We start from the raw sequence: 18,811 nt of genomic DNA on the forward strand, positions 1-18,811 counted from the left end.
GGTCAGCACTAAACAAGACACAGAACAGAGGTAAGGCAGGTTCTCCATGAGGAGAATCATTCCTTTACCCTGTCCCCACCAAGAGGAAGAGCCCTGTGAAATTCTCCCATAGTCATATTGAATTCTGACACTTACTGCTTCTCTAGTGTGAAGGTAACAGTGCAATGGTTCAGCTAGTTCCTTCACAAAATGTCTCTTAATTGCCTGTCACTCTGCCACTGTGTTACTCTGCGGGAAGGAAGATATCAGGCAAGAAATTAGTTCCGTGAGAAAAACCTGTGGGGCTTTCCACCAAGGATAGACTGTGAAGTCTTGTTTTCTTATAAATAACCCCTACCTGTTATTGTTTGTTTGTTTGAGATAGGGTCTTGCTATGCCAACAAGCCTGACCCCAAACATCTGTCTGGGCTGTAGTTATCCTCTTGCCTTATCCTCCCCGGTAGCTGGAACTGTAGACACCTGACCTTGAAACAGTTCTAAAGAGAAGGAGGTACCTATTTTGAGGAAACAAGACAAGTTAAAAGAAAATTGCTTCAGGAACAACTGGAGATCTTAATAACTTTTATTTGTCTTGGAAGACCATATATCCCAGTTGGGCACAGTGGTATGCACCTCCAATCCTAACACTGGAGGCTAAGTTGGGTGTATCTTAGAGCTGCACACCAGCCTGGGCTATAGAGTAAGACCATGTCTCAAAACAAAGCAAAACCAAAATAGACAAAAAGATCATATATAACTGTTATGTTATCTTGCATGCAACACTATAACTGAGATTACCAAAGATTTTTGTCATTTTAATTATATACCAAAATATTAACTACACTGAATATATGTTAATTTAATGCACACACACCTATGTTGAGTATTCAATGAGTGTTAGTTTTATGGTGATAGTACTAAGTATCATCAGCATATCTAATAATTTATATTAAAGTAAACACATCTCTGTTGATTAGCGGACTTTCTTTAAGGGTTGAAACTTTTAATAAACCGGGGGAGGGGGAACCAAATATATGTATGTATGTATGTATGTATGTATGTATGTATGTATGTCCCTACTCATTCCCCTTAGTACCCTTTGTGTCCTGTTGAGTGTCCACATGATTGAATGGCCTGCTGTTTTCTTCTGGACAATGAGCATGAATATTTATTAATCTGTTTATCACAGGAGAATTCTTTCAACAAATAACTTTCTTACACGACTAAAGCATTCTTGTTTGATCGTATTTAAATATTTTTAGCCTTTGTTGACATCTAAGTGGCCAGGTTTAGGACTGGGTGCTTTGATAAAGGTGACATTGTTCTGCAGCCATTGATCAATCTTCCTTCCATTCTGGCTTGCTAGGAAAGGGGTCTCCATGGAATGACCAGAAGAGACTCCCAGGATCTGTCTAGGATTTGGAGCTAAGCCTGCAGTTTGCATTAGGTGCTTAACAATTTGTCCCAGTACACCTTCTTTTAAGATGTTGAACCCAACAGTCTGTTGCATGCCAGATCTGCACACAGGTTTACAAACAGGAGAGAACAGATTCTGTGTCCTTTAAAAATGGGGCAACAGGGTGCATTCTAAGAACCCAAGTCTGGTAACAGTGTTTGCAGAGAAGCTATGTGTCAGATGTCTAAGTCCATTTTTAAATTGTCCAAAATCTCATCGCTATCTGAAGATATCTCTTCTGCTTATTCTGGGATGGTTTTATATTTAGATTGGGATGTAGATTTGTATTGAGCTATTAGATGATATTCTGTGGCTGTTTCAGGTCTTTTACTTTTCATTTTAGAAATCTGCAAATAGTTATTCTCTGAGAAAGAATAGGCGAGAATGACCTCTCGCTTAATTTTTATTATTCAAATAAGATAAAATGCATGGGAAAGCATCAAAACAGAAAGCTGATGTTGATTGAATCTCTTGAGTAGCTGTTCAGAGATTGCATTTTTTTTCTTTCACTTTGGTTTTATTTTTCTCCAGTATACTTTTAAAGCTTCATGACAGTTTTATTTTTGAGTGAATAATTTAAAAGTGTACTTGTGACTGGTCCTTATTTTTATTTCTTTCTGAAAGACCAGTTGGCCTTCAGTTAGGTTGAGAGGTGGAAAAGAGCTCATAAAACTGTCCATGCACAGGGTGTGTTAAGCAGCAGTGAGGCCTTCTTCTCGCAGTGCTTCTTCTCAAAGTCATGATATGGTTCATATTACTTTATCATTTGGCTGTCTAGAAGCGAATGTATTTAACAACCTTGCTTTTCTGGCAGTAGAAGTGTTTATTCATCTTTTGGGGATGAAGTAAATAACAAAGTTTTCTCTTGAATGCAGACAGTGTGATGTTTTTGACAGTTTGTTGAAATATTTCAAAAGCTTAGTCATACTAGGTGAAACTAGTGGATGGCATCAAAACCCAGAGCATCATGCTTGCCCATACTTGAACAGCCCAGGAGAGCTGAGAACTAGGTCACAGCAGGCAAGGGATAGGTGTGTTGGGAGCAGGATAAGAAGTTTGTCGTCGTCTGTCTGCTGTGCCATTTGGCCCAGTGCTTCAAGGATTTGGCTCAGGTCGTGGGTGTATATCCAGTTCAGTTTTATAGCAAGAAATTAGCACCATGGAAGAGGATTCTGGCTTCCCTCACAGGCTCACAGATGGAGACCTGCAACGGTGCTGGCTGCATTTCCAGGGCAGCACTTTCCTGGGCTTTATACCTTACATTTTTACACCTTTGTTTAAATATCCAACCTGTCCAACCTGTTTGGGCTGTGCAAGTTGGTGCTAGCAAACACTGAAATGTGCCCACTCATCAGCGTTTTTCTGATTTGTTAAGAAGGGCAACATCTACTCCCTTCACCCCTTTCCATGAACGAGAAGTACGGAATCCTTTGCCCGCGTGTTTGTGGCATGGAAATCAGCATCTCTCTCTGGTGCCTGTGGGCACCAGTGAACTGCTCTCTACTTCTTTCAGGGTGCTGCAAGCACCTTGATATTTTCTCAGATCAGACTGTTTCATAACGGCTCAGAGTATCAGCAGGTCATTCTTATGTTCCGTGCTTATGTAACCCAGCTCACTCAGAGTGATGTGCCAACTTTACATTGGAGAAAACTGAGGACCAAGATTATAAGCTGCTCTCCCGAGGGCCCCTCCGTCCTCAGGTTGTCGAATTAGAACAGTGTGCAGCTCTTCCCTCAGAGTACACCTTTGATTGTATCACCTCTGCAAAGCAGAGGCCATCTGTGCCTTACATCTGTCCCATTGAAGATAAAAGGCAGCTGTGACTGCTGCAGGCCTGAGAAGGAGCCCCACGGTTTTGGCAGGTGATGATGCTCCAAGCTCATTTGTCATCATCATTTTGCTGATCCAGATCCCTCCTCCTTTCTCAGTTGGTTGTCACTGGCTCCTAAACGATACAAGATGCCCCTGGGCAGTGGAGGCTTTTCTTGATCACAGTACTCTTGTCCCTCCACCTACAGCACTGCTCTCCATTTTTTCCTGTTGGGCATGAGGTGACCATCTTGAAGGGGGTCCAACCTAAGCATTTCTTGTCCTTCTGGAAGGGCTGAGGAGCAGTGAACGTTGATTCACTGTTGACTCTTCCTCCTCCAAAAGAGAAAATGAATGAATGATGAGATTCTACCATCTTCCAGAAAACTCCTGATAGGCTGAAGTGACATGGTCTCAGTGACTTTAGCATTCCATTCTACCATGAAGCATGGGTTTAGGTTTGACACTCATTTTAATCCGTGCCACAAACAGACTTTCTCTGTGGTGAAGTTGGCAATGACTTCCCACAGAGGGTAATGGCTCTGAGCTAGTGAGGCCACTTTGAATCCCTATCACCTGAGATTGCCATTTTTCAGGACAAGACTCCCTATGGGTGTATACTTTGGGTTTGGGGCTATAATGGGAAAGTTATGGAAAATGAGACAATTTAGCTTGGGGAAAGAACTGCCGTGAAATATTTAGGGACTGTTAGCTGTCAGCTTTCTTCCAGTCTGTCTTCATTCATACAGGGAAGATCCCAGCCAATAGAAAGAGGTGAATTCATACAACTTCTGGAGTCTTTGTTTTTTTGTTGTTGTTGTTGTTGTTGTTTATTTTATTTTTCTGAGGGAAGGTTTATTGTTGTGGGACTTTATTTGGACCACCAGCCCCCAATAATGACCCAGAGAGTTATTATGAAAGCTTTCTTAGCTTAGACTTGTTCCCAACTAGCTCTTTCTTGGTGGTGTCTCCTGCACAGTAACATTCTATACCTGAGTTCCTCTCTCTGCCCAGAAGTCCCACCTATTCTCTCCTGCCTAGCTTTTGGTCATTCAGCACTTTATTCAATCAATCAAGTACCTTAGGCAGGTGAGGCAAAACATAGACACATCTTCATGCAGTGTAAACAAATATCCCACAACCGTTTATCACCCAGACTGGCTATATTCCTGACCTCAGCCTCCCTGAGATTAATAAGCATTGACCCCAACTGAACATGTACTTTTATCAATAAATGTGCACAAATAATCTATACAAAATGTAGTAACTGAGAAATTAGGAAACAAGTATGGGCAAGGGGAAAAGGGGTATATGGAGTCAGAGGCCTGGGTGTTAAGAAGATGTCTACAGTAAAGATTAAAGTGATGGGCCTGGGCTGCATGCCAATCCCCTACCTACTAGAGAGGAAGAGGGAACTAGCTATAGAAGCCACTAACAGCCAGAACTAATGTAGCACTCAATCTAGCTGACCACTGCCAGCAGTGCGCTCTGGCTGTAATGCTAAATGGTGGTAGCTTGATTAATCACCAGCCCATCAAAGCTGCAGCTCATTTCATCAGTGAGAACATGTTTATACCAGGACAGTTCTTGTACAGGATCAAGACAGGAAAGAAACTGTCAATATATAGGTACAAACTGACTTTTCCAAACTCTAGAAGGTACCTGGTACAGGAGACCAGAAATAGTGGCCCAGCCTGCAGATCTGGGGCTCTCATTTTAGGATTAGAGAGAGAACCTGGACTGACAAAGTAGTGCCCAGAAGGATTTGTTAATGAGGAATGTAAAAGTGGTACATGTCTTCTTTGAAGTAAGATTTGCTAACCTAAATGTAAGTGATCTTTCCTTTATACTTGCATTATCTCATCAGAATATGCCTTACTTTGGGGACATGTTACCTGAGTATTGTGGGGAAAGTGAATCTCAGTAGTCTGTGATCATGGAGAATGTTTTCTCTACAGGTACCTCCTGAGATGGGAAGTGGGAATAAATTTCAATATTAGGACTAAGGGATGGAGTTTCATGTTTTCTATGGCCTTCATTGGACCCTATTGTCTTATGAGAGGACATGGAATCTAATTGGATAGTGGTGTGGTAGGTATATACTATGTGTAGGACATTTGATCCGAGCATCAGAGAAGATTGGGAGCACAGCCAAGACATTCCCACAGAAAGCCTACAAACAAGGTTTTTGCCTCATGCCCTGCTGATTTCTAGACTTTTCTGAGTATGCAGGCGGTTGGGTCAGCACAGTGGCTAACTGTTCCTCCACACCCTGGCATGGCTGGTGTGACCTGCCTTCTGGACAAGCATGACTGAACAGTAAGAAGGTGCCATTGCCCTAATGGATGGGGCATACCAGGACTTTCTTCCCATTCCTCCTCATCGACTGTCTTCAGCTGTCTTCATGCTCCCTCCCCCTTTCATCGCACAGAACTTGACTGACAATGCAAGCCTCACTCATATCATTCTACCCTAAACTTTTGCTGGGTATTTGTTACAAAAACAAACGCAGATCTCTGTAGAGACATGCTTTTCTTTGTCAGAAATGTAGGTTGTAGAGCTGTGGTGCTTCTTAGATTTATTCACTCCCTCTTGGCTTATGATGAGGCACTGTGTGAAAGGCAAGAAAAGCTAGCACCAGGTAGATGAGGATGTATCTGTTTCCAGGTTGAACCACAGTCACCTTCAGTAATGCAGAGCTAGCATTGTAGACTGTAGTGATAGGCGACCTTTCTTGTAATGTTATTTGCTCAGAATATCAAACATTCAACCCCTCCACTAATACATTATGAGGAAATTACAACTGGAAAGCTAACACATGGGAAATATCTAGATCTCGCTTCCCATGTAAATTAGATATGGGAGACTTAATGAATCTCAGTTACATGGGTCAATCCTTAGTTTAGGTACTCAAAAGAATTTTTAAGAATGTTACATTCCCAATATACATTAAGAATTTATACCTGGTATATTAGAAGATGGGTCTGTGGGAGGGTTAACATTTATATTAAAAAACTGTTCACTTCCTAGTCTGTTTAATCAAATCTGAAGATAGTGTAAAGAGTTAAAGAATTTGAGTAGGCTCTCATAATATTTACACTTGCATCCTTCATTGTCCCACCAAGGCCTGGGAAAACCCAGATGGGTGGGCCCTGCCTCAGGCTCCAGTCTGTAGGTCTAGGAGGCAAGGCTTTGTAGTTGTAAGAAACTTCCAGGTGATGCTGATCTGAGGTAAAGGTGTTAGATCTAAGATCCAGATTGCATCACTACTCCAAGGCCACTGCAGTCCACAGATTCTTCCTGCTTGTTGCTGACCAAGTAAATGATCATTTGATTGCATGCCAAAATTTGATAAATTACAGGTTACTTAATCTGCTGAAATATCAGCAGAAAGTTTCTGTATTTGAAAATAGAAAAGATGTCAAGAGCTAGTGAAGGGTGCATTTTAGGGACTGAGCTGTGATCCATCTCCCTTGAGCTACTTACGTCAGTTCTATAAAAAGTACTGTTAGTTAGTTCATCTTACTAAATGGATTTTCCCATGACCACAAGGGTTAGCTCATTGACAGAGTGTTTGCCTAGTATAACCTGGGTTTTATTTTCTTGCATTGTAATTAATGAACCTCAAATTTTAGAAAATAGAACAATTACACTTATAGGAGGAAGTCTTGTGTGTGTGTATGTGTGTGTGTATTAGTGTTCTACCTACATATTTGTTATATGTACCATATACGTACTTGGTACCCTTGGAAACCAGAAGAGGGCCACAGGTCTGCTGAAACCGAAGTTACTGGTGGTTGTCAGTTATCTGAGTGTGAGAGACCTGGCGCTGTATACAGTTAACCAAAACTGTAGACAGTGCAGAGGGCTAAAAAACTTCACTAGGTTTTCCTGGAGAAATATTCTGATTTGTTAACAAAATTGCTGGTTTAGACCACATTGTGACAGGATTACTACTGTTAATATATCACATATCTAAAGGCATGGTTGCCATTAAAATCAACAGTAGTACTCAACCATCAGACGTTCAATGTGTTCACATTCCATGTTAGTGACGTCACTTATAATATGTGAAACTTGAAGATGGATGTTACGATGATACAGTGACTAAAACAGTTTCTACATGGGCTTTGTTCTTCATTTGTCCATTCCTTGCTTTGACAGACACTCATTTGTTTCTTCTTCAATCCAACTATGTGGTATGTATTTCTTGTCTGTGTGCTATGTGCCTTGGAAGCTGTAAAGACCAAGAGGGAGCAGGCTCCTGCAGTAGTAGAACTCACTTTTGGTTGTAAGCCGACAGATCAAATCGAGTACATGATAGTGTTTTCTGAAGTGTGTTATGAAGGAATCAAAAATGGGTAGTAGGCTTGAACATCTATAGAGGTAGCTCGTGGAGCCTTAAGGCCTAGATAGCTGAAGCCAGACCTAGGAAGCCCTTGAGTACTACTTCCTAGGCAGAAGGTATAGGAAATGCCTGGGTACCATGGCAGGAGCTTACTAAGAACCATTAGGGATTTTGAAGGGAGTATGATACTGTTTTAGAAACTTCTATAAGTGGAAAGATAGTGTGACTAGCACACAATAGTACTGAGAGAGGGGGGGAGGGAAGGAGGGAGAGAGAGAGAGAGAGAGAGGGAGAGAGAGAGAGGAGAGATGTCAGATGTGGAAGTTAAAGGACAGCTTATGAAAATGGGTGCTTTCCATCCACCACATGAGTTCCCAGGATCAAACTTGTGTTGTTAGACTTGGTGACCTCTTTATTGTCTTTTAAGACATACATCCTCCCAGCAAGCCACTATCAGAAGATAGGATGAGACAGAAAAACCTCTAGAAGCGTCAGGGCAGCTGCTAGCCTGGTAAACACCGCCTTCTCTGAGCAAGGTGGGAGGTGAGAAGTAATACTCAAGGTTATCTTCTGCACACTCACATGTACACACATGTGCAACCACATACAAGAACTCTAAGTGCGGTTAGGGTCGTGGATATATACTTATTTAAAATTCTGGTTTGTGATACTCAGCCACTTTTCAGAAAGATGATTATCAGTTTTCACTTCTATGAACACTGTATCCTAAGTCATCTTTGTCAGTCTGGAAAAGGAAAAGATATCAATTAAATTGCTCAAGGGAAGAATGGAGAAGGCTTGATTGTGTGCTCGGTTGAAGGAATCCTAGCTGTCTTAGTTCACAACAAACTTGTGAACTAAAAATGTGTCAGATAAACTCACTTGCTCCGCAGAACCAAATCAGACTGTTTTTCTGTCATCTTCGAGGGTCAGTGTGCCACACTCTACTCCAAGAACATGTTCGTTGAAATTTGTGTTTGCTAGAGCCAGTGTGGTGTGGATGTTAACACATACTCTGAGATCAGTTAGTGGCCTATATAATTTCTCAAATGTGTGTGCAGTGTTTTAATTATGAAGAGAGAACTTGGAAAAATAAGATTCTGCTATCCCCCTGAATAGCTGTCTTGTGGAAAATAGTGTAAACTGTCACTTTGTTGCCTCTTAGGACAAATTTCATATTGGTTTGTTGAAGGCAGAGTTTTACAGTTAGAACAGCTGGTGAAAGAGAACCATCTGTGGCTGGAAGCGTACAAATGAGATTGGAGGATGGAGAGAGAGACTTCATGTGCCAAGTGGGCATTTGGATAACATCTCTGTGAGCTTGGAGATCATTGGCCTCACTGATTTGTGTTACATGGAAATTATATAAAATCAAGGGAGAAAACAGATGGAAGCAGATTCAGAAATCCACAGCTAACCCATGGAATGAGGGAGGAGTGAACACATTAACAAGATCAAGATCATGATGGGGAAAGCCACAGAATCAGCTGGCCTGGGCTAGTGAGAAATCACTGACTCAGGTCTGACAAATGGGGAACCTGCATAAGAACAAACTAGACTCCCTTAATATAGGTGGCAGTGGTGTGACTGAGATGATATATGAAGCCATTGGCAGTGGGTCCAAGATCTAACTCTAATGCACAAACTGACTTAGTGGAGCCCATTCTATATGGAGAGATCCTTGCTCAGCCTAGACACAGGGGTGTGGGAGAAGAGAGGTGCCTTGGTCCTGCCTCAACTAGATGATGGGACAGGCTTACTTAGACTTCCTAGGGGGGAGGCCTTACCCTCTCCATGGAGGAGATGGGAGGAGGGGGGAATGAGGGGAGCAGGGGGAAAGGGGGGATCTGGGCCAGGAATGTAAAAAATAAATTAATAAAAAATGAAAAAAATCATTTAAAAAAAGTTCTGTCTTCCCCACCCATCCTTGCTACCATGGCCCTACCCTGACAGGAAGAGGCCATTACTGGCTCATGGAGATAGCTCACCTATGTCCTGTAAGCCTTTGGGAGGAAGTGTACAGATAGAGTTGTCATCCCTGCCTCTGGAAGTTAGGGAAGCTGAGCCAGGTTGAGACTTGGCTAGAACCCTCTGGCTGCTGACTGACTTGAGATCGTGAGTCACCCTGCCACTGTTGTCATCATGGGGCTAGAAGAAAATACTGGGAATTCCCCATACTGTGGCCAGCAACCAGAGGTTTCACTATAGAAGGACGTTGTACCTGGGTTTTGAATCTGATGTCCCAGCAGGAACGAGTAGCATGGATTGCCTTGTCCATCCAGTGCTTACGTGCCATAGAACCCCTGCTCTGGTCTGCTGCCTCTGCTCTGTGTCCTTACTTAGCACTTCTATGGTCCTTGTTCAAGACGAGTTAGGGCATTTTCTGTGCCTGACCTCTGGGCCCTTCGCCCTCCTCTGTCTCCTGTTGCAGTTTGCCAAGAGTTTGATATCTGCTTTTGCTTGTGCCATAAAAAAAACCTGTAAGGAAGTTCTCAGGTTCAGTTATGGTCCTGAGTTTCCCGCAGGTGATCCAGAAGAGAAGGGACTTCTTGGAGGGGCCTTTGGAGGAAGAGGATGATGTCAGGTTGGTTGCTCATTCTGACTGGAAGGCAGTGGCCTCCCTGCATCTGAACAAAGGACAGTCATCTAAATAATGTTCTCACGGGGCCCTCACTAAATACTGGTTCCAGACCCTCTTTCCTGTCTGCTATGAAAACAATTTCTCTCATAAATCCCAAGGGTGAAATAATACAGCATTGCCTTATATATGTTGTTTGTGCCATGATTGAGGATATGCAGTTTGAAATGGGCCAGTATTTATAACTATCATTCTCTAATTTCTAGTATTTTTATCATCTTAGGTATAGGCTTAGCTAATTTAAATTTTATCGAAAGACTGATAGAATTTGCCGTGAATATTGCAATAAATGTCAAAAAGAAATTGACCAGCTTGCCCTTTTTTTACCCATAAATGTTGATATTAAAAGAGATGGTTTAGCCAGGCATGCATAATGGTGCAAAAATCCAGCATAGTTTGCGTCTTTATGGTTTCAAGGCTAGCCTAGCCTTTTCATACTCAGCCTGCCTCCTTTCAAGAAGGCAACTGAGGAACATGAGCTAAGCTGCTTTTCAGAGTGAGGGAACAGCACATGAGAAATGTTCTTTTCTCCCTCTTAAAAACTTCTTGGAACTGGGCCTAATGGTGCCAGCATAAAATCCCAGCTACTTTGGAGACTGAAGCAGAAGGACCACAAATTCAAGGACTTGTGGGCTGTAGAGTGAAAGACCAGCTGGAGACAGTGAGTCCCTGACTCAAAAAGAAAAAAACTAAAACAGATGTGGATAAAGTTCCACCATAGAGCACTTGCCTACCGTGCTCGAGGCCCTAGCTTTAACCCCAGAACTGTGAAAATGAACTATGAAAATAAATGCTTGTTATCTGGGTAGAGCTCAGTGGTAGAGACTTCTTACCTGGTACCCACAAGCTCTGGTTCTGTCTTCAGCCCTTGGCAGTGGGGACTAGGAAGGATTAGAACATCTATGGTAAACTTGTCACTTAAATAACTGTTTGTAAGAAACTCTACCTATATTCCTATATCCTATATATTCCTACATCCTGCACAGTTTGACCTTGACTCTGATAATGATGGTGGTAGTGGTCATTAGCAAATTGAAGCCCTTTTATGTTGTAAAATAAGATTTTCTTTTTGACATCTGTATGTCTTAGGACCATTCCTTAGGATTTTGCTTTGAAACTTGATAACATAAAGCTACATGTATAAGTAAGACTCATTTTGGAACTGGTACATATCTATTATTTGTGATGCTTTCTTGTGTGTGTGCCCTAGTTCTGTAGATATTAGAGTTACAACATAGAATGTACTCTTTGTACTGTCCAGATTGTTTCATTGTCTTAGTCCACGTAGGTCTTGAGCACTCCAGACATCTGCTCTGTCACTACACTTCCAATTCGACAACCCCAGATGCTTCCACAGGTAGCCTGCAAGTTCTATATATACTATATATACTGTAGAATCATGTGTCCTAAAATAGGCTTTTTGTCCAAGTACAATGGACCACCAGCTTGTTTCCATCTTATTAATGCCAGTCAAGTTTGTGACTGTCTTCAAACAAGACATTGAAAAACACTTCTGGACTGTGCTTGCAAGATCTTGAAGAGAGATTCAAGGAGATGATGAAGTTTTACAAGGACTGAAGGCTCTATAGAAATGATGCCCTTAACTGATAAAGTGTAGGGCTGTGATATTATTCAGTGAGAGAGCCTTACTTAGTGTGTAAGAGGCAGTTGGTTCAGCTCCCAACACTGGAAAATAATAGTGATAACTGATAAGAAATCTCAAAAGCTGGGCGTTGGTGGTACATACCTTTAATCCCAGCACTCAGGAGGCATAGGAAGGCCTCTGTGAGTTTGAGGCCAGTCTGGTCTATAGAGCAAGTTCTAGGACAGCCTCCAAAACAATACAGAGAAACCCTGTCTTGAAAAACAAACAAACAAAAAGAAATCTCAAGTACCCTGCTTATATATAATGTTTAGAAAAGAACTTAAAGTGGATCTTGTTGTTATGGTGGTGATGGCTGTAAAATCACATTTTCTGTGTGTCTTCCTTCTAGACATATGAAGATTCATGAGAAGGACAGCAGCAGTACTGCAGCGGCAGCCCCTCCATCCCCTCTAAAGCGTAGGCGGTTGTCCTCCAAAAGAAAACTGAGTCACGATGCCGAGTCAGAGAGAGAAGACCTAGCACCAGCTAAAAAGGTCCTCTGTGTTTGCAGCACAAATGTGCCCAATCATGCAACTTTTGGCAGAATATCTAATCGTTATTAACACAGTATAGAAATGTAGAAGACTTCAATTCTGGGCTTGTTGTTTGTTTTTGTTTTGTTTTTGTTTTTTTGAGACAGGGTTTCTCTGTGTAGCCCTGGATATCTTGGCCAAGGTTGGCCTTGAACTCAGAGATCTACTTGCCTCTGTCTCTCTCTGTCTCTCTCTGTCTCTCTCTCTCTCTCTCTCTGTTTCTCTCTCTCTCTCTGTTTCTCTCTCTCTCTCTCTCTCTCTCTCTCTCTCTCTCTCTCTCTCTCTCTCTCTCTCTCTCTCTCTCTCTCTCTCTCTGTTTCTCTCTGGTTTTAATTCTGGGCTTTGTGATATGTGTTCCCCACACTTTTCATAAAGTATCTGGGCAAAGGCACCTATATGTGTTTTCTTTTTAGAAGTCCCAGGTAGTACATGGATGAAATAAATGAAGAATTTCCAAAGTTGTTTGTGCTTTTTACATTGTCTGTATAGCTGAAGTAGAAGATTCATCAGCATTGGGGTCTCTTTTGTCCTTACTTCTATTCCTAATGCCTTGCAGAAATCATGTATATCATGTGTCCATAAGTACTTGTTGGTTAGATGGGGGAATGAAGAATGGATGGGTGAATTGGGTGGTAGAGAATAGAGTGGATGGATGGATGGATGGATGGATTGATGGATGGATGGGTGGATGGGTGGATTGATGGATGGATGGGTGGATGGATGGGTGGGTGGGTGGGTGGGTAGTCAACCAGGCCTTGGTACTGAGTGAAGAACATACTTTTTAGAACTTTCTAGACTAATGTTAGCAAACCTGTGTGAGAGACCACCTTGGTGATGCCACTCTGTGCTTTTTCTAAGATGGTAGAAGATGGACAGTCTGGTGATCTGGAGAAGATGAATGATGAAGTCTTTACCTGCCCAGTGTGCTTCAAGGAGTTTGTTTGCAAGTATGGACTGGAGACCCACATGGAGACCCATTCAGATAACCCATTAAGGTAGGGGAAAGGTTAATTAGATCAGTGGTCTGGGAAATTACTTGTTGCTGTTTCTTCTGGCATGTGACATTCTTATTTCTTGTCACTCCAAACTGGGCTCCAGCAACTGAGCTTATTTACGGGGATATTGGGAAGGCACTTAAACACATGGTATGGAGAAAAAAAAGGTTGGGTTGAAGATTGTGAGCAAGCATGACTGTAGCCATGGGCTGTGTTTACTTTGCTCCTTTGCTCTTAGTGAGGTCTCTTGAGTAATCCCTGAGTCTTCAGGCATTGGAGAATCTCCTGTCACAGGGTACTTTTGTGTTGCAACCCAAATGATTGTCTGCTATACATGGATAAATGGTCTAGTCAGAGACAGCCCAGGTGTTTCATGTTCCCAACACAGCACTGACATGTACCAGGTGCTTAAATTGAATGGGTCCATAGTGCAGAAACCTGAAGCCTTGTAGGTAAGAAAGAATTCTCGGGCATACAAGCGGGAAAGCTCGTTACATAGTGTAGGTGTTTGCTGCTTGTTCTGCTCCTCTAGCTTCTATGTTAGGTCTTAGCAACAATGTTTCTGATCCTCAGCTTCAAGGGGATAAAAGTAAGGATGGTGATATAATTTCCAGCTGTGTTGGAGAGGGGAGCACTGTCTTTTGTCTAACTTCTCTGGTAACTTTTATCAGTCAAAACAACAACAGAAAGTCCTATAATCTAGCTGAACAAACAGGTTTAGAAATTTTCCCTTCAGAATTGTTCCATCTATCTTAAGCATTAAGAAGGGCAAAAAGCTACATGGGAGCCTCTGCTCACGCATAATGTAGCTGAAGTTTCATCTAAGGGCAGAGGGCAGGTCCCCATGTTGTCATATCTTTAGAAGGCATCTTGGGAGAACAGGATTTGGGTACCTGTTTACTTGATTTGGGAGAAAGAAATTTCTTGGAGAGGTTAAAGTGGGAAGCAGTAAAATGCTATAAAGTACCTAGATGGAACTTCCCAGTCTCAAGACAGTGGCTAGTGGACTGGCCAGTGTCCAGTGGGATTCTGTGTGGAGAAAAGGTCCCTGTTCTGCTTGTCCTGTGTAGTTCCCATCAGCTACATCTGTATGTTTCCCCATTGACATTGAAGTAGGGCTAGATCAGTAATGCTTGTGTTCTCTTCCAGTCCTCTCTCATTCTAAAATGTCTCTGAACTTTTATCCACCGAGAAGTACCTGTTCCTCTTCACAACCACCTCTGACTCTAAGAATATTTTGTTGTTGTTGTTGTTGTTGTTGTTTTTTCGAGACAGAGTCTCTCTATATATCCTCAGCTGCCCTGTAATTGACCATGTAGACTAGGCTGGCCCTGAACTCAGAGTAATGTGCCTGCCTTTGCCCTCACGCCTGGCTAGGAACTTAACTTCATAGTCTCATTACCCATAGCACCTTATGTGGAGCTATGGTGAATAGTGAGCATTGAAATGACACACAAGCCTCACCATGAGAGCAGCGCAGAGACAGAAGAATGGTACATGGGACCCTAGTTCCTCTTGTTGGGGCCTACCAGGCAGCCACAAATTTAATGCTTTTGTGTTTATCCATTTTTTTTTTTTTGGTTTTTATGAGACAGGGTTTTTCTGTATTATTTTGGAGGCTGTCGAACCAGCCAGGCCTCGAACTCACAGAGATCCCCTTGCCTCTGCCTCCCAGTACTGAGATTAAAGGCGTGCGCCACCACCGCCCAGCTTGTGTATATCTTATCTTAATTCATATTTTGTTTTGTGATCAGGTACTATTTTAGGACCAACCTACTTTTACCTTCCTTAGAAATTCCATCATCTGGGGAAGTAACCTGGCTTTCGTGAGTGGTTTCTAGGCAATATGAAACTGCATGAGATGGTGCAGCTGCGATGAGGCCAGACCCAGGGTCCCTTCTGAAAGCCTTCTTCCTCAGAACAGATGGATCAATCTGTGGCCAGAACCATCTTCACCATGGTGCATAGGTAGGCTTTGAGGGAGAAGCTCCGTAGTCCTGCACCAAAGAAGGTTTCCTTACCTACTTAATGGGGACACCATTTGGTGAGAGGGTTGACGAAAGAAGCTTCTTAGCCTTAGCGTTGGAGGACTTAGCCCTTTCAGGCAGTTTTCATTCCACCAACACCACAGCAGCTAGCCATGGATGGCTCCTAAGAAGGGGGTAGCTTAGTTGTGTGCCTGGCAGCAGACCAGCTCCAGTTCATGGCTCTATCTAGTAACTGTTGTGAGGCTAGGTGGGGCTGGCTTTTGAAAGCTGAAAAGCATTGATTATAGAACATAGTTAATTCCTCTTTGTCTTCTCTGCGCAGCTTCCACATAATAGCCTACTATCAGGGGAAGCCTTGGGGCCAGGGAGGGGCCAAGCTGGAGTGGTGCATTATGACAGTAGCTGATGGGAGAGACTGCTTGTTAACCCAGAGCTAAAATAGACACCAACTCCATTTCAAATCCCAAAGGCGGTAGAGTCACAGTGCTACCAGTTTAGAACCAGAGTCTGTAACTTAAAACAGCTGCTGGTTTCTTTCTTCTGCCCTTGCCCCACTCCCTCCCCGCTACTAAAGTTGGCAAGGTGCCCATGTTCCTTAATAAAGTGTTGGCAATCCGAACTTGTATGTATGCTGAGTTTTTTCTCCTCCACTCTGCTGTATTTCAAAATAATGAAATCCTGGCATCAAACAAAAGAAAGACATAAAGTCACTGGTAAACATACTTGTTCTTAAGATCAGGTATTGCTTGTGAGGCCTTCTATCTAGCTCCTGGGAAGGGGTAATAGGGCAGAGCAGAAAGCAGATAGAGCGTGCTGGGCAGTGGCGTTCAGAACTGATGGTGAGGGATAGTGCAGAGAACAGGTGGGCACAGAGGGGAGAATGTGTCTGGTGCAGTCTGACTGTCTTGCTTTGTTATTAGCAGAGTAGAGTGACAACTGGCTGCAAGGCTGGGAATGTAGTGAGCGGGAGCAGTGTGCAGACTAGAGCTGCTTAGCCAAACAACGTGACCCTTGTATCATTTGAAATCTTCTAGTTGCCACATTTTGAAGTGGTACATTTTTACCTTCTCTCTATCTTACATTTAGTAATTGAAATCTGCCTGTGCTTGTGTGCAGTCCTAGCCCCTCTTAATGAAAGCAGTCCCATGCCAGGTGCTGATCAGCTCACAGAGCAGGTTAAAGACAAGCCAAGAGGCGGTGAGGCCTTCCCCAAGAGTGGGTGGGCTGTGGAGCTGGGTAGTCACCATGTTGATGGAGTCGCTGCCAAAAGCAAACTTGGCCCAAGTTATTGTATAATCTTAGGTGGCTTCTTGATTAAAGGGAATTAGGTAATAAGTAATTTTAACATTATTTTAGTTAAAATATATCCAACAAATGACTGGAGTCCTCATTGTGACAATGCAAGGCATTTGACCAGTCTTGAGAAAAACAGGGATGTTTGAAGTGGGACCTGGAGGCTGATCAGAAAAAAAGGCTGGTGGGGGAGGGTAGGCACGTTCAGGGCCAACAAAGACACTGTGGCTACGATCTGACATTGGACTGTGGCACTGCTTGCATTCCTTTCAGGGTACGGCCATCATTGTGGTCATATTATTGATCTTGAGGTGATTTAAAGGTTAAGGCAGTATCCTCAGGTCAGTCAGGAGATAGAATGTGGGATGCAGCCGGGCGTTGGTGGCGCACGCCTTTAATCCCAGCACTTGGGAGGCAGAGGCAGGCGGATCTCTGTGAGTTCGAGGCCAGCCTGGTCTACAAAGTTATTTCCAGGACAGCCTCCAAAGCCACAGAGAAACCCTGTCTCGAAAAACCAAAAAAGAATGTGGGATGCTAGAGCGGTCTTGGGCAAGCACCCAGGGCTGTGAGGGGAAGTTAAGCGCTATCCTGGCCAGAGCAAGCTGCAGGGCAGCCATCCCCTTACCGTGCATCCTGGCTATGGGGCCACCTGGTGAGACATACCAGGACATGATTGTCTTTGTTTCTTGATTGTTCTGAGGACTGTTCAACCCCCTTCACTGCACACCTACCACCTGCAGAGACACCCCCGAGATTCTTGGTATGTCAACATGCTGAACACAGGGGTGAATGTAAATGGAATATTAGAGTCTTTTATTAAGACTCCAGCGGTCCAAGGATCAGCCAAGTGAGGACAGAGGCCTGTAAGGGAATGATACTCCCCTAGCCTTGCAGTTAGAGGCTCCTTAGTTGTTTTACCTTTCACAGAGAGCCTCCTCACCACCCAAGAGTGGAGCTGGCTTCATTGAACAGGCCTAGCTGGATGCTGGTCTGTGGTAGACAGCCTGGATGTGGCAAGGGAAGTCAACCCAGCCAGGGGTCTGTCATTGCTGCTCACAACAACTGGGAGAGATTACTGCAGCTGTGGATGTCAGTTCTGTGCCCCAGGATGGGCCAGGGAGGGTGGGCTGAGGGAAGAGGAATGTCTGGGTGGGGTGGGGCTCTAGACGAGGGATTGTTTGCACTTACTCCTTTTGGCCTCTGGAGACAGAACAGGAAAAATGAAGCATGAAATCCCTTTTTAAAAGGAATACCAGTCTCCATCAAAAACTCTATAATGAACAAGGAATTGGATGTCTCAGGGAATCTGACTGGCGGAGTGTCACCCTCCCAGCAGGTATTTCGTAGGGGCTCTGCTCACTGCAGGGAGTGGGGAGTTATGAGTGGTCAGGAAAAGTGCCCAGGCATTGAGGACCTGGGACATCTGCAAATGGGGTGGCAGTCAGCGTGGTCCCAGACTGCTGCCTGGCATCTCCTTGACCTCAGGCAAGTAAAGGCTCAGTTTCTCCATCTGGGAAATAGATTTGATGATTTGTGAGGATGAAGGAGAATGATATAGGCCTGGAACTGTAACAAATACTAAATTTATTGTTCTCCTTAGAACATGTTGTTTCTTAAAGGGTTTTTTATCTATTTTATGTGTGGCAATGTGCTTTCATACGTGTAAAAGTGGATATCACACCCAGCTTTTATGGGGTGCTTGGTGGGGTGGGGTGTCCTCATGTCTGAGCTATCTCCCCAGCCTGTGTGTGTTCTTTTTAGTATTTTAAGCCCTCCAGCATAACAGTTAACGATTTGGTGTGGTCTTTCTTGACTATCCCATCCCAGTGACACAGAGAAGTCAAATTCCAGGACTTCTTTTCTCAAGTACTGTGGACTTGACAGAGCATAAAAACATTTGTCCTTTGCTCTTTGTTGTCATAAAGAGCCATTTTTATCTAGTTTTGCTTTTATAAACACTGAGCAGCTACTTAAATGGGGTTTGTGTCCTGTGTCCTGGGAGTATTGTAACCCTTATAGACTATCAAATAGGCAGAAGCTTGAAGGACCTTGATGTCTGCAAATAAAAGAGCCCCGCTTTTTTTTTTTTTTTTTTTTTTTTTGTCCCATGTTGGGGAAACCTACAA

At 43.2% G+C, this 18,811-nt stretch overlaps 1 protein-coding gene across 7 annotated transcripts in view; it reads left to right on the forward strand.

Moving 5' to 3' along the window:
* Rreb1 (ras responsive element binding protein 1) overlaps nt 1–18,811 on the forward strand; it is a 178,185-nt gene that overhangs the window by 130,996 nt on the left and 28,378 nt on the right. For all 7 annotated transcript variants that reach the window (XM_013110609.3, XM_021224983.2, XM_013110607.3 and 4 more), the window contains exons 7-8: nt 12,226–12,370; nt 13,268–13,404. In XM_013110609.3, coding sequence (XP_012966063.1) covers nt 12,226–12,370; nt 13,268–13,404 — 282 coding nt within the window. The remainder of the gene's footprint in view (nt 1–12,225; nt 12,371–13,267; nt 13,405–18,811) is intronic.

This window comes from Mesocricetus auratus, unplaced genomic scaffold (genome assembly GCF_017639785.1).
Source record: "Mesocricetus auratus isolate SY011 unplaced genomic scaffold, BCM_Maur_2.0 Super-Scaffold_100013, whole genome shotgun sequence".
Lineage (NCBI taxonomy): Eukaryota > Metazoa > Chordata > Mammalia > Rodentia > Cricetidae > Mesocricetus > Mesocricetus auratus.